At 39.4% G+C, this 22449-nt stretch overlaps 1 protein-coding gene across 1 annotated transcript in view; it reads left to right on the top strand.

Moving 5' to 3' along the window:
* The window catches only part of PDLIM5 (PDZ and LIM domain 5), a 126211-nt gene that overhangs the window by 27259 nt on the left and 76503 nt on the right, over window positions 1-22449 (top strand). Inside the window, exon 3 of the mRNA XM_030947127.1 lies at window positions 14859-15010. Coding sequence (XP_030802987.1) covers window positions 14859-15010 — 152 coding nt within the window. The remainder of the gene's footprint in view (window positions 1-14858; window positions 15011-22449) is intronic.

Here is a 22449-nt window from a genome sequence, read left to right as displayed (position 1 = left end):
TATAGCCTTCTCCAGTTAGTGCTCAAGAGGTTAAAGGACAATCTCACTGGAAGGCTGGAGGAAAGAGGAAAAAAAGCATCTTCCACTATGTTGCAAGCCTTTCTTGTAGAGGATTTTTTTTTCTCAATGTAACCAACTGCAAGACTCCTGCTGAAAGTAATACAAGTTTAGCTTGCCTGTGATTGTTCCAGGTCAGCATAAATTGCTTCATGTGAGTGAAACAAAACTTTAAAGTGAGAATTTAATCATGTTAAAATAATTTCAGTATCAAATTCAAGTAGGGATAGGTCTTACATTTTTGTAGCCATGTCGGTGCTAATTATTCAAAATCTTGATCACAATGTGCTCTTGTTTTTATTTAAGGTATGAAGATCCTTTATTCTCAGCATGCCTAAACATATTTTTTGTGGCTGTAATTGTGCTAAGTTGCTGCTTAAGTCTAGCAGCTTAGAAGACAGGGAAAACACCCCTGTGCTCCCTGGAAAATCAAACCTTTTTTTGGATTAGTGGTACGGGCTGTAACTGAACACTAGTGAGAAGCATGAAATGCTTCCAGACCATTCAGTGTCTGGAAGAGCCATTCAGGGACGTGTGCTGTAAATCCAGGACCTGCCTCTGGTAGGTTATGTAATTTTAGGATATCTGATGCCTTCTAATAGGTGGCCGGAGAGGAATGTCTGAAGCTGTTAATTTCAAGGAAGACATGATGGATGGCTGTTTGAAGAGCTCAGATCCTTCAGTGGCATTTTCATTGTTCCCTTGAACATTTCCTTATCTAAAAGGGTTGAATCAGAAATGATGTGTTTATGATGAGAAAGCTCTCCCCTAGAATTGGTTTGTTAAAGAGGCAGGAAATATGCAAACAGTGCATTTTCGGATCAGGCTGATGTGAATCCTTGATGTCACCAGCTCATATGACATGAGAACATTGCTCACCAAAGGTCACTGGCTGCTCTCACTTTCTGCTTCCATGAGTGTTGTTATTACTGCCTTCTACCTGCCGAAGCAGGACTGGAGGTGCTATTGGTGTTTGGTGGTTGTTAAAGCCTGCCTTGAGTCATGGTTGTGGGTGGGAAGCCACTGGACTCTTCTGGTTCTGATGGCCAGCCTGAGTCTGTGATGGCCTCAGCATGACCCTTCTTATCCTGCCTGATGATGTCTGGCGAGGGAGAGAATGGGCAGGACTGTGATATTTCTGCCTTTTTAAAAATAGTCCCATAAACTAAAGGTGGAGCCCCAGTGATTTTGGAAACTGTCTGCATTCCCTGTCTCACCTCAATATATGGGGGTGGTTTTGCTCGGTTGGGTTCTTTTCCCCCAACCCAAGTTTTGCAGCTGAAAGTTGATTTTTTTTTTTGTCTTGAGGAGCTGTTTTGCAAACGTTAATGCACTGCTGCTCAAGGTTTCTGTCTCACTGAAATGAGTTATAGGCTAGTGTGTGCTGAATTGTGTGTTTGAATGTTTGTCACAGCTGATGGATGCATCCTGCTGTGGGGAAGGAGCAGGTACTCGCTTTGCTTGGATATTCCCACCTGCTGTTTTTAGTTGGTAGGTGAAGAGATATTCTCTGCTTTAGAGAGGTATAATTTTTCTTGGATTTGGACTGATGTGGAGAATCTGAGGATAAGCTTTCAGCAGTAAACATCCAATATTTATTCTGAATATCTTTTTATTTTGAAATTGTCTTTCTTCTGCCAAAGAAGAAAGTTGTCAGTCATACTACCAGCTTTCAGCAGAGCCTTACTCATGAGTGGCCTACACAAACTTGAGGTATACAAAATTGAGTAACGATCAGGGTAGTAGGACAAGACAGAAAAACCAAATCATCATGGCTGCAGCCAAAATATTGGTCAAAAAGAGCACTATTTATAAGGACCAGAATATTTTCTCTTCTTTTGGTGTAGTTGATGCTGAATTCAAGAAAACAAGATGGAAAAAAAAGGATATACCCATTGTTATTTTTTATAAAACTCTTCAAAAGGCTTATTTCCAGCAATTCTTTAAGTAATGTTTACTTAAAGAAATTACTTGGAATCTAGCAGGAGTCTTCCTACAGTAAGAGTTGTTGCTGTTGAATAGTTAGTGAAAAAAACCCTGAAATTATGTGCCTGAAAAGTTTAATGGACTTGATATGTCCACTGTATGATCATATTTTTCAAAAGCCTTTTCCTTGTGAGTTGGTCAGCCTTTTACTCTTTAGCTTTGAGGGCATTTAAGAGGCTGTATTTGGATCTCAGAGGTTGAGAAGAGTTTAAATCACATGGAAACCTGTGGCTCCTGTGTGAAGGATCAATATTTTGTACAGTTGTCAGCAATAATAGGAACATAAAACATCCCCCCCCAACAAACAAGCAAAAAAACCCAAAACAATCCACACCAAAGAAATCCACAAAAGAGCCAACAAATCAAAAAATACACCCAAACCCACCAAACAAAAATAGCAGAAAAAAAACCCCTGCAGGCTTTCCATACCATCTGTCTTGGATCAAGTTGGATGAATGAATGCATACTGTGTTTTTGTGTTTTGTTGTTTTACTTGGAATTGTTTCCGAGCTCTGCCTGTAACCACCAGTGTATATAGGATTTTTTTTTTTCCAGAATGCTAGAGCAGTCTTGGTTTTAGTCCCAAAATTTATTACTCTAAATGATTTAAATGTCTGTTTCCTTAAATATGACAATATTGATTGTAAACTCTGCTTTGGATAGGGAGGGTTTCTTTTTCTGTGTCTTCACTTTGAAATGTCCTCTGATTTTAGTTTGATAGTGTAGGGCTACATATGTACAAATGGTGGGGAGAGAAAAAAAGAAAGTGAAAATAAAAAAAAAGAAAATACACCAGAGAGCTGTCATGGCTAACAGGCTTAAGCTTACAGGATTCCTGTGCAAGCCCAGACTTTGAATGGCCGGACACATTCCAGTGCAGAGTGTCAAGCTGAGAGCAAGGGGTAGATTGTTGCAGAAAATACATTTGAAGGGTTGAGTTTTCTTCATTGTGTTTCCAGAGCTATTTGATAACCAGCTTTATTCATTGTTTAGCTGTATGTGTAATTTTCTGATCTCCAGATTCCAAGGAAGAAAAAAATATGTTGCAGCATAACTCAGGCTTTAGGTTACTATAATTAGAGTGCAACTCTCAGCAGCAAAACTCAGAAGATGGCTAAAATATAGCAGCAAGAAATTTTGTCAAAGTTCTCAGCTGCAACAAGTACACAAGCATTTTCATCTCTGGAGCTTTAGTAAGGAGGTTTTGCATGGGTTTATGTTTAGTCTTGCATGTCTTGTAATGCATTTGGCAATTGAATGGTAAAAAAAATTTACTTAACATGAGGGTCTTAGTTTTGCAGTCAGAAAATTTGTCCTGAATAGCTCCCTTTTGCTCTGGACAACTGCTTTTTGTTGTACACTGCCTAAAAAAACACTGATAATTTTCAAGTGGTCTTCTCACACAGGTCTCTAGCATAGAGGACAAATGCAGTTTTATTTATATAGAGGTGTGTATAAGAATAAATATTTATACACAAATATTTTCTTAAAGAATATATATGTATACTATGGTCTATAGTAACATACCCAGTGTTTTACATCCATAAAAAAATGTATACACAAACACCCACACCTGGAACTTCATTAAAAAATCACATAAAAGTAATGTTTAAAGTCAAGCAAACTAAAACAGTGTATTGCATGTGTATATATGTATATGCATATAAAATGGAAAATTAAACTTGAAATTGTTATATGTTCTCATGAGCCTTATTAGCTGATGATAAAGATTTGTGTGTCTTAGCTAAAAGCAGCTGTATGAATTTATTAAATAATATGCAACTGCTTTAAAATGTGTTTCTTGTTTTCTGAGGAGGGCTTTTTATTGGACTCTTTTTCTGCAATATTTCATCTTTGGGGTTTTAGCCAGTATGTGACTGGCTTAAAACAAATGACTGCTGTAATATTCCCTTGATGTATAAAAGGCAAGATACCCACAAGGACTTACTAATGTCTCCTATTTTTGTTTTATTTCGTTGTGCTAGAAGTTTGCATTTGACTAATCCTAAGGAGTTCTCTCTCCATTGCATGAATGCACACACATACAGAACTGTGCTTTTGCGTGCTTATGCTGTCAGCATATTAGCCATCATTGGTTTATTTGTTACTCCATGCACTTCAGAGCATGCTTATTTATCTAAACTGAGTTGTCATCTTTCACATGTTTAATATTGCCTTCTTCTTCCTTGTTGCCAAAGGGAGTTGCCATAAGCCTTAGTGCCTTTATACTGAAAATATGATGCCCCTGTTGTTGTAGCATGGAGGAGTTTCTGCACTCATGCATTTTTTTCTGTATTTCCTCCTTGGTGCTGAGCTCCATGCTCAACAGAGAGCTGGCAAAAGTGCAGCTCAGTCTCCAGCCTCTTCTGCTAGTTCTGTGGGTGTGGTGGCTCTTTTTGCTGGGCTTGGGTTTCACCTTGAGATGTGTACAGTTATTGCAGAGTGATACTTTGGGGTGGCATTCAGGTGAGTTGTCCTCTCTGGACAGATGATTTGTACCAATAACCAATTCTAGGAGTGTCTGAACTTGCCTTCCTTTTCTCCTTACTTTATATGGTGCAGCTTGATATTATCTCAGTTCTTTGAAGCCAGCAGGTTGTTTTCTGCTTGTTTATGCATGCCTGGATTCTGGATAGGTGGAAAGTGAAGCAATGGCTGGTGTATCACAAGGGATTCAATTTGTAGTAGCATTTTCTTGCCACTGGCTCCCCACTTAATTCTCTGCTTTGCTTTCATGTGTAGAATTACATCATTAGTTGTGTTTCCTTCTTGTTTCTGCCATGTACAAGGCTCTTTGTCCTGGGAGAGGTATTGAAAAGAAAAAGTAATCTATCTTTAAATTACACAGTATTATATATTGTGCTATTTGTATTTCTAAATTGGATATTCTGGCAAGCATGGGGTGATTGCATCACATTTAATGCAGAAAAGGTATATCCCATTAAGAGGAGCTAAATCATAGACCATGAAAGCTTTATGAAAACAAGATGACACATATTTGGCTACTAAGATTAATAAGGAGATGGATGTTCAATTAGTTCAACTAATTTTACCATCTGTAAAAGAATAAACATAACACTGTCTGGGAAGGGAGGACACAGACCATTTTATGCTCTGCAGACATTGTCGTACGCAGGGCCTTTACAGGACGGGAATTAATTTCTTTGGAAGTAGCTGAGCTCAGTCCCTTTTGTTGCTTCATACTTAAGCTCCTTTAGAGAAAACTAACTCTGCTTTGCTTTGTTTTTGTTTGGAAGGCCCAGCAATAAAACTTAGTAAGCTTTCAAACTGTTTGCTCCAAATGAGAGAGGCTTGAAGCTTCTGTTCTGGTACAAATCAAGTGGCTCCTGAGGAGTTGCCTGTTCGGCAGTCCTAAGAAATCATGTGCTTTAGTTGTGGAGTTAATTTGTGTTGGCTGTCCAAGAAAAACCCCAAACTCCCCAAAACTAACCACGACTGGAGGAGAGACATGCAGGTCCCAAAAGCTAAAGCAGTGCAAAGTTTGTGTTGCGTTGCTAGCTACATTTTCCTTCCATTTTCCCTTTCTGTCTCTGAAAAATTAAGTAGGCAGTATTTTTTACCCACTGGCATATAGTTTCCCAGGGAGGAACCTGGATCAGTTCTGTAAACTCTCTGAACAGAAGAATAATCATCAGAGAGAAGAGAGCCAGTTAAAATAAATAGGGCTCTTAAGGCATGCTGGCAGCATGAGAACTCAACTGAGCTCCTTGAGAGAATGCTTAGTGAAAGCTAAGCATTCTCTCAAGGATGATAGGGCCTTAAATATCTTCAGACATTCTGGCACATGACTGTAAATGGTTTTCCATCACTCAAGTGTTTCAAATGTATTTTAAAAAGTTTTTTTGGAATTACCCATGTGCTTCCTGCAAATATGATTCTAGTCACAATGTCTGAATTATTTTTCCTTAGTCCTTTTGACAACTTGTTTTTTGTCATTGTGACATTATTTCTTCTCCTAATCAGAACATATAATTATGTCTTGTTAGTCAAGAAGTTATTGCCCATCCTATCTGGGTGGCAGTCTTTTCATGTCTGATCTCCTCAATGCTAGTGGCTTGGAAAAGCAAGACCAGATGCTTAGTCTTGTTACATACCAACAGAGCTACACTTGAACAGAATAGTTTCTTTATCCCTCTTTGATGTGAGTGTGACTTTTCACTCATTTTAATAATCCTTTGAATTCCAGTTGGTGTTTCCCAGTGCACAATTAATACACATTTTAACTTGTGTGTTAGTACCTGGATAAAATGTTTAAGCTTCATGTCAAAGACATGAGTTGTATCAGAATTGATTACTGTAAGTAATTAGCTACTTCCTTTTCGCACCAGCAAGGTCAAAAACAGGGATTGTACTTTCTAATAACTGCTACTGGACTTGCAGTAATCACAAGATAGTGGCATTCTGTCAAAAATTAAATATCCTGTCCAATATACAAGGAATCTTTTCTGAAGTTGTTTCTGCTTCCTTACATCCTGCAGCAGTTGGATTGTCATAAGGGAGGAAGTAGAGGTAGCAAAGGTTCTTGCTTACAGAAGAGCAGAGCTGCGAGGAATCCGTGATCAGTCAAGCCATGACAAGTGAGAGGTGGCACCAGTTAATAATCCTTCTGGCATTAGCATGTGGAAACTGTTCCTGCTTATTGGCAACCTGTTCTGGGACAAGAGAGGGAAGCTGAGAGCTGCTACTGGCATTCAAGTTCATTTGTTTGGTGTTAAGTGATTGAAAAATAAAAGAGCACATATTCAAGAGCACATTTTCACCACTTAACACATGGTATTAAGTGATTGAAAAACAAAAGAGTACGTGGTGCAGTTACTCTGCTTTGTAAACCTAACGTATATTTTTGGATCCTTTTCTGCATTAACCCAATCGTGTGTAAGAGTGATCTAGGCTATGTGGTGCCTCTCCTGTTTTAAGTAGTCAGTGTCCTCTCATGCTTCTCTGTAGATGCATAGCTCCACATCTAAAGCATGCATGGATAAATAGAATGAGTGATTTGTGCATGCAACACATCATTTAAAGTGCCAAAACCAAATTATTTTGGTTTTATTTGGTGGGTTTTTGTTTATTTGTTTTTTGTGAAAGACAGAGATAAATATTAAAGGTTGTAATACAGTAAGAGAAGAATTTTAAGGAAAAAAGAGAGGGTTGAAACCATTAATCTTTTTCCTAGAATATGAACCCGCAGGCATGCTCAGCCATGTTTGCTTAGAGGGAAAACTCAAACTGTTAGTTTTTCTTTGACATAATTTCTGAATGTGGGACTATAGGTATACACAGCTCAATCATGTTCAAGTATATGTTGCTGTCAGGGTTACTGCTGTCAGAGCTGAGAATGAAATGTGAGAGATGGTTTTGTGGTTCTTTGTTGGCAAAATGAATGGATGCCTGTGGGCTCTCCCCATTTTCCCCTGGGCTGTAATGAGTGAAAGGGCTGGTTTGGGTCTGCTTCAACCAAGTCACTGCTGCATCACAGCAGTGGAGCTGTATATGGAGGGAAAGGGATGAAGCAGACCTGAGGAATGTGGGAGGACAGGCCAGGAGGTAAGGGCAGCCCTCTCGCCAGGACTGGGATGCAGCCTGCTGTTGGGGTCCACAGCCAGACCAAGAGGAAGGGTTGATGCTTTGTCTTACACTTTTCTCCTTATACGTTATCTTTAATGGTTATTTAATGGTTGTGCTGTGCATGCCTTGGGTTACAGCTTCATGAATCAGTCTGAAAACACCTTTAAAGTTAACAGGGAGAAAAAAGGAGGGAAATGAAAATGTAGCAAGTGGAAGTACAGCCACATGGAGCGAGGTGAGGGCAGGGTTTCATGGTGGTGATACATAGCAAAGTACTCTCGTAATCAGGCAGGTTTTCTGACCTAAGCTAACTTTGATCCTTGCTTTGTTTGGGGAAAAGCTTTAGCTTATTTAGAGGACTGCCTCATAACCCCTTTTTATAGCTACTTGTGTCAGCGCTTTCCACAGCAAACCCTGCATTAGAATTCTTATAACTCAGCTGTATAAATTTGATCTGGACTTTAAAACTGTCATGTGTGTTCTTGATTTGGAAGCAACTATCAAAGCTGGCTGGCTAATCTGTTGGCTATGTGAATAATATTGCTGTAGTAAAGGCTTGAGGAACACGATACAGCTCTCAGTTTCCATTGAGTGCAGAGGAAGCTTATTTGTCACAAAGAGCAGGTGCTCTCATGCTTTTTTTTTCCCCTCATGCAGAAGTTTTAAGCTGGACCTCAAGTGTCCCAGACATGCCAGGAGTGTGGAGTGTAGGTTTTTGCTTCCTTCCCATCAGGGAGGCAGATGAGGAGGGGCTTTGGTGAGGCATCCCATTAGGTATATCATGCTGGAGCACTGCCTTACCCTATTTGTGCTTGTGGTGGTCACTGTTGGCCCTGAGTGTTCCATGGTCAGGCTCTGTGGGTTGTGAGGTCCTGGGGGAGCAGGAGTCAGGTCAGATGTGCTATTTTTGTGATGGAGTTGGTGCTGCTGCAGAGCATTAGTGTGTGTCCCCCTTGTATTTTGGAGTGAACTTCTGTTCCTCTCTTTCATTAATTCACCAAAGGAGTGTTTCTAGCTTACTTTTAGCTCTATGTATGAGGTTGCTGTTAAAAATACTGATTATCAGTGCAAGGTGATACTTTGGCCAGGTGAAAGAAAGCTAGGGATAAACAAAGTAGTGGCAGGTAGTGAGTGTAAATATTAGCATGAAGTGTATTGTAGCAAGGAGATAAAGCCCTGTGGTTTGAAAAGGCAGGACATTGTTTGATAAAAGAGTTTGCCCCTTTGCTTGTGATGTGATTCTGCAAAGTTGCTCTGTAATGTTCTTTCTCTAAATGAGTGTGTTGTGTTTTAGCTTTTACTTACTTAAAACTCTTTGTTATAGGGAAAAATGTAGACTAAAAGAGAAGCTGAAACAGTAATGCCACAGAGATCATTGGTTGCTTTCTGCTTTGATTATTGATGACTTTAAACTGAATTGCTACAGCCAACTATGGATCAAATCCTTGAGAGGTAAAAATCAAGCTGGAGGGATATCAGCTAGCCCAGAGAGTTTTAAATCAGGATCAATGAGTTACATTCTCAGAGGAAGTTGCAGATGACATTGAACGATGTTTGTGCAATAGGAGAACATTATTTACTAAGTACAAAACAGTTTCTTTGGAAAGTCATTGTGATGTACCATCATACAACGTGGTTGCAGCTAGCATAGATTCAAAGCAAGCAGTTTGGAAAACACAGAAGGCAGCCTCCATCTTTGGTCAATAGACCTTTGTCCTATGAGTGACTGCAATTTAAGTAATTCCTTTATTACTGCGTAAAAGCAAAATAATGACAGATCAACGAAGAGTGGCTTGTCACGTTTTCTTCTTAGTCATGTGAGGGAGAAATAGGTGGTTTTGTTTTAAATAGAAATTAATTAGGTTGGATATTACATTGTTTTAGACATAGGTGCACATATGTGTGCACACATTCAATTGCCCTGGAAAGACTTGTTCAAAATATCTAATTGAAGCTTAAGAGTAAAGGTAAAAAGGCTGTTGGTTATTGCAAAACAAAATAGTGTGCGGGCTAAAATTTAGCTCAGTAAAACAGTTGTATTCTTGGGTATTCTGGGCTGTTTGCATTTCAAAACCTGAGTTGTAGTACTACGCTGAGATTACTTTTTATACCTTGATTTTGAAGTCTGTCCTGGATCAAGAATTGCTTTACTTTTGTTCTGTCTCCATTTGGAACGTGATTTTGGACAGTATTTGTAATTTTGGAATTCTGCTGTTGAGAACCAAAAGAACAACAATATTTTCTTATTTTTTTAAGATTTTTTTTTGCCGAACAAAAAAAAAATCTATCATTAGATGGGTGATTTTCCTTGTGTTTGTTAAAAAGCATCCCGTGCATCCCTGCATGGCACAGCCTGGTTTTTGGCTTTCATCCATGTCGCTGATGCCTGTGGAGGGGCAGAGGTTTCCTGCTGGGGGCTGTGGGAGTGAGTGGCCTCGGCAGGTGCCTGGTCATGAAATGTCTCTCCTGCTTGCCTCCCCTTCAGTCTCCAAATGAGTTTTCCAGAGCAGAGAGACGTGGAATTAAGTAGGAGGAAACATTCCTGGTTTGGCAATTTTGTAGCTTTCAAGTCTGTGGTGTAACATCAAGGAAAAAAGTTTACTTTTTTTGTAGCTCTAATTCATGATTGACTTAAAAAAACTGCCTCATTCTGTAAATACAGAATTAAAACAGATCCATCAAGGATTTGAAGAATATTTGTGGTGCTTGGTGGTTAGTTGTATTATTGGATAGCCAGTTTTGTAATTTTATTACTATATTCTTTTCCATATTTTACTGCTATACGCTTCTCCTGTTGCATTGTTTCCATATGGTGATACAGACACATTTAATAAAGGTATGTTATGGATCACCATTTTTTCCAGGTAACTAACTCTGTACTTTATGGGTCACTGATGCAGGATAATGTTCCTAAGGTTAAATTTGCACTGTAAGAAAAAAAAAAATCACTTGTACAGAACACCAGAAAAAAAAAAACTGGTCAAAAAGAAGCAATGAGATAAATCTGTAGATGATAATATGTGATCTTCAAATATTATTTATATGTCTTCTATGTTTGCTGAATATTTTTAAAATCTGGATGGAAAAAAATAAATTGAGTTTGTGACAAGAAATATGGGCCAAAAGGTAAAACACGGACCAGATTCTGGGTGGAGTTCAGAATGGAGTCAGCTAATCAGACTATCTATGCAGGTTTGGGTTGAATGTGTACACAGCTTGGTATATGTCATCTTCATTGTGTATTCCAATTTAGTGTTTGTGGTGGTAATGTATGGTTCAGCCTCTAAGAAGGGTCAAAAGGGAGGCTCCCAGGGTCTGCAGTCTGAAAAAGATCCTTAATTATTTCAAATGTTCTAATTCCTCCTGCTGTGTTCAGTGTAGATGTTTTCTTTCTTTACATAGTTGTGATAATATTCCTCTTGCACCAGTGGTAAAACTGCCCTTGTAGCTTCAGTCCCACTTCAAAATAGGTGCTTCAGAAGCCAGGGTTGCTGAGTGATATGTGATGGTCACACGTGTGAGACAGCCCACTTGGCAGACTTTGTTTGGTCATCAGCAAAACAGTGTGTTTATTGTTTGGCGCTTACTTTTATAGGCAGTTCTAACCCCTCAGGTCTGGACAGCCACTGGTCTAATCTTTAAGCCCCTTAGACTCTGAACCAGGGAAATGCTTGTACTTAAGGAGAGATGTTATTGGCTGAAACCTCTGTCAGTCAGCCCAGAGGCTGGTTTAGCGAACTAGGCTGGGTTTCTTATTTATAACCAGATTAATGCTCAGTAGAAATCAGCTTGTACTGAAACAGCTGACCAGTACTTTCAGGGAATACTCACGCTCTGGCTGAGATTTCTTAGGAGTATCAACCTCACCTCTCCTGCTTAGTGACTCAGATCTCTTATTCAGAATCAGTAGGTGTTAGTTAGAAGTCTTATCCACTCTGTCTTGATAAGGAGATTACTACTCCAGCATCCCTCTGTGTGTGCAGTTCTTCACAGTCTTGTCCAGTAATTTGCTTCAATACATCTCTGACAGCTCCACCTCTAAGGCATACCCAGGTCTCTCTCTGTATAGCAGGACCCATGGACATATCTAGGGATTCATCACACTTCTCAGGACCTGTTTTTAGGAAATTTTGTCCTGGAGTTTTACTGAAATGATTTTATAGCAGTCTCCCACATGCACTTGCAAAGAGTTTCATCCCCTTAGGCAACAGTTTAAGAATGACCTCTTGAAAGTTGGGTGGTTGGTTGTGGGTTGTTGTGTGTTGGCCACTAGAATTAAACAGAAATGCTTGGCTTTTTTTTTTTTTAATTAAGAAATTTGTTTTCATTTACATGCCTGGGGATGGTAAGGCCACCCACTCTTCCATGAATATAGTTATCCTGAAGCTGGCTTTTGAAGTCTTAGTCCTGGGCAGTGTGTAGGTTGCTTTTTTATTTTTTCATCACAAATTGCAACATGTCAGCATCATGTGGATTTGCACACGTTCTGAGAAAGCTAAATTTTATTCACAAATCACAGCGATCCATTTGACCTTTAGCTTTTAGCACCCCTACGTTCCTTTCCCTTTTCCAGACCTTGCTGGCAAATGTCAGCGTGCTATAACATATCGGTTTATGGCAGGATCTGTTTATGGCAGGTCCCACCCCTCACCCAAAGGTTTGAGGAGCTTTCCTATAAATAGCTATGTTGGTCATAGCTTTCTATATGCTTGTGAGCTTCCCTGATTGGTGTTTTATAGTAATCAGGCCTCTTAACTCACAATTTGGGTATGAACACCCAATTTTGGAGGACTTTTGGCTTTTTGGTTGAAGCCTTTTGTAAAAGGATTCACAATACAACTTGAAATTCTTATGACTTCAGCAAGTCAAATAATTTTTCTGAAATCAGGATGTCTCCTTTTTCCTTTCCCTCTTACTTGACTTCCTTGCTCTGCTATCTTTTCCTTGTTAGCACCCTCTGGTTTTAACTCTGGCTAAAATAGCTGTGTTGATTTGTAATGCTGAGGGCCTGGCTGCTATTTTTGAAAGATAAGACAAGTCTTCCTTGATTGCAGGCCTCTTCTTTCACCAGGTTAACATCAAATGGGAGAATTTTTCCCATTTTGTTGAAAATTTTCTCTGTTGTTTTTTTATCTGCTCAAGATTGCTATTGCAATCAGCAAGTATGGAATTGATGTTGAAATTCGGTGATTCACTGAATGTGAAATTTCTTGAGTTTAGTCTAGATGTTGTCAAATGGTAATATTTTTGGAGTTTTGCATTTGCATATATCTTGCAACATTATACAATATTTTTTCTCAGTGAAAGTATTTGTCTTCAGATACCATCCAATACATGTCACAGCTGTCATATATTTCTAGTTACTTGGCTTTTAGGAAAGCCTTAACCATATCAGGTAGGCTGATGGGACACCTTCCACAGGTTTAGCCTACACAAATGCAGAGACTGAGCCCCTCATATTTCATGCATTATTATCTGTTTACCCACAGATTGTTTTCAAGATATAACCTCACTTCTCCTGTTGAAGTGAATGATGTATAGACTGGTGGCTGTACTTTGTAAAATAACACAAGGAACCAAGACTTCTTGGTCCCTACTGTATGAGCTAAAACAGGGACAGTTAAAAAACAAAGGAGATTAAAACCTTCCTTTGGTGTACCTTTGAAAAGTCATAGAATCATAGAATTGTTAGGATTGGAAAAGACCTCTAAGGGTCACCAAGTCCAACTGTCAAGGTAGCAGCACCATCATATTAACTACTAAACCATGTCCTCAGGTGCCCTATCCATGCATATTTTGAACACTTCTAGGGATGGTGATTCTACTGTTTTCCTGGGAAAGCATCTTCCAGTGCTTGACAATGCTTTGTATGAAGAAATTTTTCCTAGTAAACTAAACCTCCTATAATATGACTTGAGTTTGCTCTCCTCCTGTCATTTGTTACCTGGGAGAAGAGACTGACCCCCATGCCACTACACCTTCTTTTCAGGCAGTTGTGGAGAGGGATGAGATCTCTCCTGAGCCTCCTTTTCTCCTGGCTGAATACCACCAGCTCTCAAGTCATGTGCTCAAGTACCATTTTGGCTTAAGGTGAATTCTGCTTTTGGGAATGAAGATAAAGTAATTGTGCTGGTTGCAGTACTTCCCTAGAAGCAGTGATTTCTTCAGGGAACAGACTCATGCTTGTAGGCAGAGGACAGAGTTGGCAGGTTTTGCATACACAGGGCTAGCAGCTACATCTCTGCTGTAGGAAGACTGCTTTTTTCAACTTCTCTGCTGTTGGAAACATAGAGGGAACTTACACCTCCAGGATGTTTTTTCAGCCTGCTATAAAATGATTAAAAGATTGAGGACCAGGGATATAAATCAATGCATAGATCTTATTATGTGTTACGTTAATTTCTGTTTCTGTTCTTGGGAAAGAAGGTAGTTGAAATTCAGATGCATCAGATGAAAAGATTGATTTATTGTTCAGTTGGGGCCAATAGTGAACTTTACAGAGGTTTCTGTTGCAATATTGTTTCATTCAAGTGGACCAAAGCAGTTGAACTGAACTTTGGCAGTGACCTTGATCAAAGAGTTAGACTTCTCAAGAAACTTTTCTTATCGTAATCTGAATATACTGCAGGTCACTGGGGCCTGTGAACCTACTGAGAGAAAGGCAAAACAATGTCCTGCAAGCAGTCTGTCTGTGATGTTGAACTTTTGACTTTCTGGTAGTTGTAGCTGGGGAAAAGTCAGCTTCACTATTAACAGAGTCTTCCCTGCTCATGACCAGTTTTTGATGAATAAATGAATGTTGAAGAGATTTTTAAGTGGAAAATTTAGATTGGAAAAGGCTGGCTTACAGCCTTTCTCTCTCCTCAAAATTTTATATATGAAGAGAAAGGTGGCTGGAACTTGTAGAACTTGGAGTGCAGGAAACTGTGAATGTTTGTCCCTGCTTGTGTGTCTTTGTGAATGTCCATAGCTTCCAGCCAGTAAAGCAGAAATGAAGTTTGATTTTGAGAAGCAGGCTGTACTATGCAGTTCTTTCCTGTCATTGAAGTGAAATAAGAATGAATACCTATAGGTATTGCAGCAATTTTCACAGGGCTCACAAATGAGAAAAGATAGCTTGTTTTTTCTCTTTGCATGAAACAGCACTGTGAATAAAATACTGTGATTTTGTGTTCAATATAAACATAAACCATCCAAGTTTCTCATTTACCATTCTTGTGACATTTCAGCTTAATGACGGTGGCAAGGCAGCCCAAGCACATGTGGGGATCGGTGATGTGGTTCTCACCATTGATGGGATAAGCACAGATGGCATGACTCATCTAGAAGCACAAAACAAGATCAAGGCATGTACAGGCAATTTGAACATGACTCTGCAAAGGTAAGATAGCTTCTTCTTTTTTTTTTTAAAGAGAATTGATTATCATCCTGACAGTGGTTTGGAGGATAAAAATGTGTAAGTGGTTTGGCAAAGTCTATGGAGTTAAATGTCAGGGATTGAAAGATATGCTGCCATAGCCTGTAATCTGTCTTGATTTACAGCATTTTAGAAAACTTATTAGATGTTAATTACGTGGCTTGACAAAGACTTTTTCCAGCTTTATGTCACCTATTCTATTTTCTCTTCCTTTTGAGTTTCAGTTTTGTTTAATTAATCTGTTTAAAAGCAGGTCTTATTAATGCTTTTTTCTCCTCCTCCAAGTGACTAGGAACATTTTTTTTGGTTAAGTCCTTCAGCACCATTCTTACTGGCTATAGCAGAATGATGGATTTAAATAGTTAACCCTTGAGTTAAATGGATCAAAATAATTCCACTCAGTGTCTGGGAGATGTTTCCACCGTGCAATTTCCACCATGGTGATACCACTTTGCCACCAAGTAGCAGCCTCCCTTTGCTAATTGAAGTGCCTGCTGTAGAAGTTACAGCTTGGCCCAGTCTCATTATTAAATCATAGAGTTTATTGAATCTGAGCATATCTCTGGTGTTGCCTGGGACTCTCTTTTGGGAGTTGTTGCAGGAGGGGAGCAGGATGCTCACATATGGGTTATGGAACCTGAAGTACAATGAGCAGCAGCGCAAGCAATACATTCCTCCAGTTCTCAAAAGCCTCCGAGGGCTAAATATTTTTTGGTAGAAGATTGCTATTTTGATTCAATGATGTGAATGAACATATTGGAGGAGATTGGCCTGTGAATCCATCACCTAGGGAAAAGCATCTCTTCTTGTTTTCAAAGAAAACAGCAGCAGTTGTAGACCATGACTGCTGTTCAGGCCTGCCTTCAACAGTGCAAAGTTCCTTGATGAGCATTGGTTGAGGTCCATATCATATCCCTTCACCAGTTACTGACTGCTTTTTGTGGCAGATTATCCTCCCCTTAATGAAAGGACTATGTCTTTCAGCGAGTTAATCAGTATTAGAATAAAAAGAGGTGACGTGGTTGCAGATCTGACAAACATCCATCTCCAGGGTGGCAGTGCTTGTTCCCAGCCCCAAGTGCCATGTATTAGAATGGTTGTGTGAGTGCTTTCTTCAGTAAGAGGCTGCAGTTCAGCACTGCTTGTTGTTTCTTGTTTTTCCTGTTGTCCTGTGCTTCGGTGCTTAGCTGCCCTGACTAAGGGATTCCCTTTGCTCAGTCTGAGGAAGGGAGTACCTTGTGGTGTGGTTCATGCCTAGGGCATCTCCCTGAGTGAAACTCGTAAAGGTGGCATTAAAAGTTTCTTGATGAAAGACAGGTATTATACCAGCTCATTAGAAGAACTACATGTTGTATCTAGTGTGTCATTTGCTTTTCTGACTCCCAGGGAGACGGGCAGGTCGCTCCAAAATGCGCTTTCCAGGACCCACTGAGTCACAGGCGGATGCGTTGGCCCACTTTCTCCTGTCATCATAACTGTATGGGCAGGGTCAATATTGGATATAGGAAAGGCATGGCAGGTGTGTCCCAGTCAGGTAATAACTTGTCTGAGGCTGCTTCTGGTTAGGTACAGAGATGAGTGGTTTGAAAATCAAATTAATCATGGGTTAGCCTGATCCCCTGCTGTTCTCAGCCTTCCCACTTAGTGTAGCATCTGACTCACCACTGTTGGCTACCTGACAGCTGAAGGCTAAGTCAGATTCAGACTAACAGTGACCAAAGGAATAGCCTTGGTCCTGGCATCTGGGGGTGTGTCTTGTAGCTCTGCTGCTTTGCAGTCTCATGGTCTAAACTGTTTTGAATTTTGCATGTAGCCCAAGAAACCAAAGATGTGCAGGCAGTGTTCTCCTGGTTCCTCTGCCTGTGAACATTTCTTTGCCCTGCTCTTTAACAGATCTTAAACAGGTTGTTTATTTGTTCTTTATAGCCTGGAAGAAGATGCTTCTTGGAGTCAGACTGACTCATGTTAACTGGAGATGATGGCTGCCCATGGGAAGGGAGCCTGAGAGTATAAACAGGGTGGCAAGATAAGCCATTTTAATATTGAGTGTTCTCCAAAATTATATTCTTCTGTTCCTGCCTCTTCTCCCAAAATGAAACAGAAGGAAGGAAAATATTTTAAGCTGTTACTCTTCACATGCAAGATTAAGGAGATACTGTCAATGTGAAGCAAAGCTGGCCTTCAAAGTATGGGCTGGTGCCATAGAATAGAAAAATCTAAGACATATTTTATTTTGCTATTACTGCTTTTTATTTATCTTTTGTTTTTACTTCTGAGATTTTATCTACTTTCGCACAGTCTGCTGATAGTTTGGACTACAATGCAAGGATGTTGAGGTTAGTTTTGAAAGAGTCCGTCAATTCTGAGATACTGCCCTGGTTTGCTGCTGCTTTAAAAGAACACAATGGTTGGATGGTTACTGGTGTTACTTTGAGCATGTACTCCAGCACCCCAGTTTGCACAGTGGTCAGGGCATGCTGACACTTCACCTTTTAAAAGCTACAAAGGAAACTTCTGTAGTCTATGGCAAAGGCAAGAGAGGAAATTCTTTATTATCAGATTCATTATTGTAAATATTTTAACTTGATAGTTAACCTATTTAGGTTTTTGCTTGGCTTCCTCTCTTCTTCATGTGCAAAGTAGAAAAAATAAAATTAAGAGAAACTAAACAAGGGGCAAGAAGTAGCTTGTCTGGAAGATAGTTGGAAGGGATAGTTAAAGTTCTGCCTTCAAAAACCTTTACTTACAGATTTAAAGCAGTATATTTATGCAGGCAGATATGCAAGTACCCCTTGTGGAAAACCAATTTAGATGTTTTGTAACTTGTAATTTAATGTTGGCAAAATATTTGAAGGGCAAATAAAATCTTCCCTTTGTTCCATGTAAGGCAGGATTGCAGCTAGGTTTTTTGAACATGGAATTGCTGTGTGCCCTGGAAAGGAACTGGAGGTGCAGCTGACACAATTGCAAGTCCACTTTGCTTAGAGCTTGCTCAAATACCAATGGACAAAATTGTGCTTTGCCAGCTCTGTGTGCAGTAGTAGGCGCTTTTCATTTGCATGTGTTGGCAAGTATTTTCAGGTGTATGTCTTTAAAATCAATATGTTCTGTAAAAAAGTATCCTTATTTAGTACAGAAGTTATATACTTTTTTTTCAGTTCTGAAATGAAATTTGAATGTAGGCATGTTACTTGCTCATTTTTCATATTAAATTGTAGGCACACAGTTTGTGGTAACTGGCAGTGGGGCTGTGGCCAGCCTCATCCCCAGTGGGCTGCAGCTGTGAGCAGCAGGTGAGCAGCATTGACAGCAATGAGCCATGGAGTGCCCAGGGGCACTGACCCATCACCAAAGGGAACAGAGGGCACACAGGTGCAGTGCATGGACATGAGGGTATAAAAGGTTGGGCTGAAGAACAAGAAGGGTAGATGCTTGAAGCCGTCTGAAGTGGTCTGATGTTACTGGCTATGGGTTTTGATATTTTATGGTGATAGTCTGTGTCTCATGGCCGTCTCAACTGAGACATCATATGACTCAAAAATATGGAGTGTGGGGTTTTTTTTCTCTTCTTTTTATTTTGTAACTTGCAATTTTAGCTTTTTGATAAATCTCCTCCCCCTCCAATTTTTGTTTCTATTCATCCCTCGCTTTCTGCGATCTTGCTCTTTTGCACCCCAATATTTCATTTTCATCTACAGCCATTCCAGTTTCCCATGAGGACAGATGGAATCCAGATGCTTGCTTTTTGGATATATTTTCAAGTTCAGTAACTTAGCATGGACTTTTATAAATAAATCTCTAAGCTGCTGAACAGCTAAAAGCCGCCACCTATTTTTAAAATATTATTTTTGGGGATTGTTTCTCTAGAGATTTGCCTTAATGATTCTTTTGGAGTGAGAAGGATAAAGAATTGTGGATTTCTAGAGATGACTGAGATCATGATACCTGTGAAACTTCTGGGAAAAGTGTCACCAATGCAGGGATAAAAGAGAAAAGATGGAAAGTCTTGGGTGTTGTTTTTCCTTTCATGATAGAGAACATATTTATCTCTCTATTTAGTAAAACAGATCTGCATGGGTATAGTTTGCTTTATAAAGGAATTTCTTTCACTCTGTCTATGAATTTACTAGTTTAGGACAAAAGGCATTGAGATTGCTTGGTTTGGGAAGCGAAAGGAGGGTTCTCCAGGTTGTTTACTCCTCTGTTGCTGTATATGTTGCAGTGCTTCTTTGTTTGGGTGAAAAAAATTTTCTGGGTGCAGTAATTTGGCAATGAGCAGATCCTGTGGTTCTGATTCCAGCTCTTCAGTGGAGAACACAGCTGCTACAAAGCAATAGATGAATTTCAGTGATGGCCATAGGCTTGGTGGGTTTTTTCTCCTAAACCTTTTTAAAACATGGGGTTGCCCAAGTGTCATAGGTGATGCTGGGGCCTCCTGGGTATTCTTGATGACCTACAGGACTCAGATAAAATTTAGATGAGCCTTGGGGCTGAGTTCTGCAGTTGGTAAACTCAAAAGCCATGACATTTGTTTCAGCTGCCTGCCTGAGTATGAATCTTTATTGTACTGTCTTCCCTTATCTTTTTGGTTATTCTTTCAGGACGCATGAAGTCTAGGCTTTTAGCTTAAGGGCAGCTGAAATTCTCATCATTTAAGATGGGGTAAGCGAGAAAAAAATGTTATGGACCATTTTTATTCTAAGATCTTTTTTCAAGTTAACCAATTTGAAAAGGTTTTTCAGCAGTAAGACTAGCTTAGTATGCTTTTTTCTTACTATTTTTTGCTTAATTTATAGGCTTTACTTTAGATGATGGTTAAAACTCATGTTTCAGTCCTATGAGTCATAGGTTCCTTGGGTGGGTATTTTGTTTCCCTAAACCATATATGGATGAGCTTGAGGAAAACTATGATAAGAATGCATTCTGAACTCTTATATTTTTCTCCCAACTTTAGTCATCATCATTTCCCTTACATAGGTATTTTGACTTTAGCTTGGTTCTCCAGTGATTTGCTTTTTTAGAAAAGTAGAAGCTTCGTTGTCCTATGACAGTTGAACAGAGACAATAATAATTGGTTGAAAGACACCATTGTTTCAGGAATATCAGAACTAAGTGCTGGATGATTAAGGAAATAATTTCTTTTTAATTAAGAGAATTGAGATACAGAAAATTTACAGAACTCAGCTGAGGCATTATGGCTTGGCATATGTAAACAAACTGTGGATTCACTGTTCAAATGCTACTCAAAACCTTTGGCAACTCATTCCCTAAGGCTAATTTGTTACTTTCAATCATTAATTCTAGTTTTCAGTGATTATGCCTGAAAATAACTAGATGAAAACCAGTGCTTCCCAAACAGACATTCCTGTCTCTTGTTTAGCTATGTCACTAAGCTTTGAGGTGGCAGCTCATTCAGTGGAGCCTGGTGAGACTTCAAACAACCCTGGAGAACTTCTTGTGCTGTGCATTGCAATGCAGTCAGCTGAGTCGTCTTAAGTCCTTCTGGTTTATCTCACTCTGAAATTAAGTGATATTGAGTTAAAACATTGTCCAAAAAATTCAAAGCTAATGAATGATGCTGGTCTTTTTTTTTAATGCAAAGGGTGTTGTATAAATCTATGCACTTGTTGGAAGCAAGATAGGAACCTTTTGCTCCTAATTTAGGAGCTGAGCAAGTTCAGCTAGCTAAGCCATGCCTTTGGAAAGCCTGCCCACACACTAAATAAATGGAAGGGTACAGCTCTTGCTTCCAGCTGAAATTCAGAGTTGTCTTGTACATAGCACTTTGCTGCTGGTCAGGTAGCAATTAGATGAACCACAGAACATGCTGCAGCTAAGTGAATCTGACAAACTAAAGGCTTGCTTGCAAGTTCAAAGGAGAGTTGCTGGGATCAAAGTGGAAGGTTGCAGGGTAAAAAACAAGAGTTCAGTGACTGGTACAGGGTGATACCTACCCATCTGCCAGGAAAATGGGTGGGACTGAGGACGAGTTAAGCAACAGTAATAGCAGCCTTTCTCACATCGTGTACCTTAGAGTTTTGCTGGGAATCTTTACAGCTGCAAAAGATTTGTAAGGGCTGTGCAGTTTCTTGAGGTTGCTGCTGTAAGTAGCATAGGAACATAAATACAGTAGTAGATAAAGATGGTGGACAATGGCAAGTGCCAAAGGCAGATTGCTATTTACTGAACATCAAAATTTTTCCTTCAAATTTAAGTTTAAAGATGTTTTTTCACTTTTAATTTCAGGTATGTTCCCCTCTGGCCCACATATAGTTAATACCACCTCAGGAAGTTGAAAATGAAGCAAAGTGAGGTTAAAGAAGAAACATTGATGTGTTGGCATTTTGTTTTTTTTGGTTTTAATTTTGTTTTTAGTTTGTTTACTACCAGGGAAATGCAAAATGTCGCCTCTGAGTTGCAGCAATTGCATCCATTTTACAATTATGTTTTTGAGGTTTTGTCAACATAATTATGTCATGATGGGTTAAACCACGGGCAGTCAGATTAAGGGGTTATTTAAAAATGTCACCTTCTTTTGTGTGAAAACCAGGAGGCCATCATCAAGAAACTGTCTCTCACAACCTGAGAGCTTGTAAGTTCAATTTGGGATAAATTTTCAAATTCCTACCCTCATAGTCCAAGTCCTTGACAGAGTAAAGGTTGGTAAGGTTGCTTGGGAGAGTAGCTCAGATGTTATAATCAGCAGAAGCTGATAAAAAGCTGGAGAAGAGATAAATTGAGGCATCACTGTTTGAACAGTAGTGAGTGATTGTGGTGGAGGTTTGCACCTGAGAGTCCCCTGTGAAAATGAAGGGAGCAAAGTTTTGGATCCTAGAAGTTCCCATCTGTTTGTAGTGGATCAAGTGGTAACTGAAGTGCCTTAATTGGTCATCTTGCTTTTTTGCCTTAACCAGTGAGAAACATCTGTGCCATTGCTTTATACAAACTGTTGCGTAGCACATATGTCTGTCAAATTTCTTAAAAATACTACTTGTTCTCAGACAAGGAAGTAAAGTTGAGGTTGGTTTGTGGGGGGTTTTGCTTGTTTTTGCAGGTTTTTTGTGTTTGTTTTAGTAATTTTGCTGACTCTATGGATGTTTGCTTAAAGCCTGAAACCATGCATATCTTTCAGATATGTTGGGATTAGCCTAAAAACAAATGCTGATCATATGTTGTTATATAGACTGCATTCTTTCATTCCTGTATTTAAGATGAATATGAAAATACTTGCCTTCCATTATAGTTCTGCTAAAGGGATGAAACCACTCTGATGTATAATGGTGCTTTTAGAAAACAAAGATTAAATTGTTAAAGCAAAAAAATGCAGTGCAAGAAATGTGGCTTTACACAAGCAGATCATTAGAAAGGTAATAGCTTTGGCTTGATGTTTAGGTGTACAGTAG

This window comes from Camarhynchus parvulus, chromosome 4, assembly GCF_901933205.1.
Source record: "Camarhynchus parvulus chromosome 4, STF_HiC, whole genome shotgun sequence".
NCBI classification, from domain to species: domain Eukaryota; kingdom Metazoa; phylum Chordata; class Aves; order Passeriformes; family Thraupidae; genus Camarhynchus; species Camarhynchus parvulus.
The sequence above is the reverse complement of the archived record's forward strand: the minus strand, read 5'-3'. Positions and strand labels throughout refer to the sequence as shown.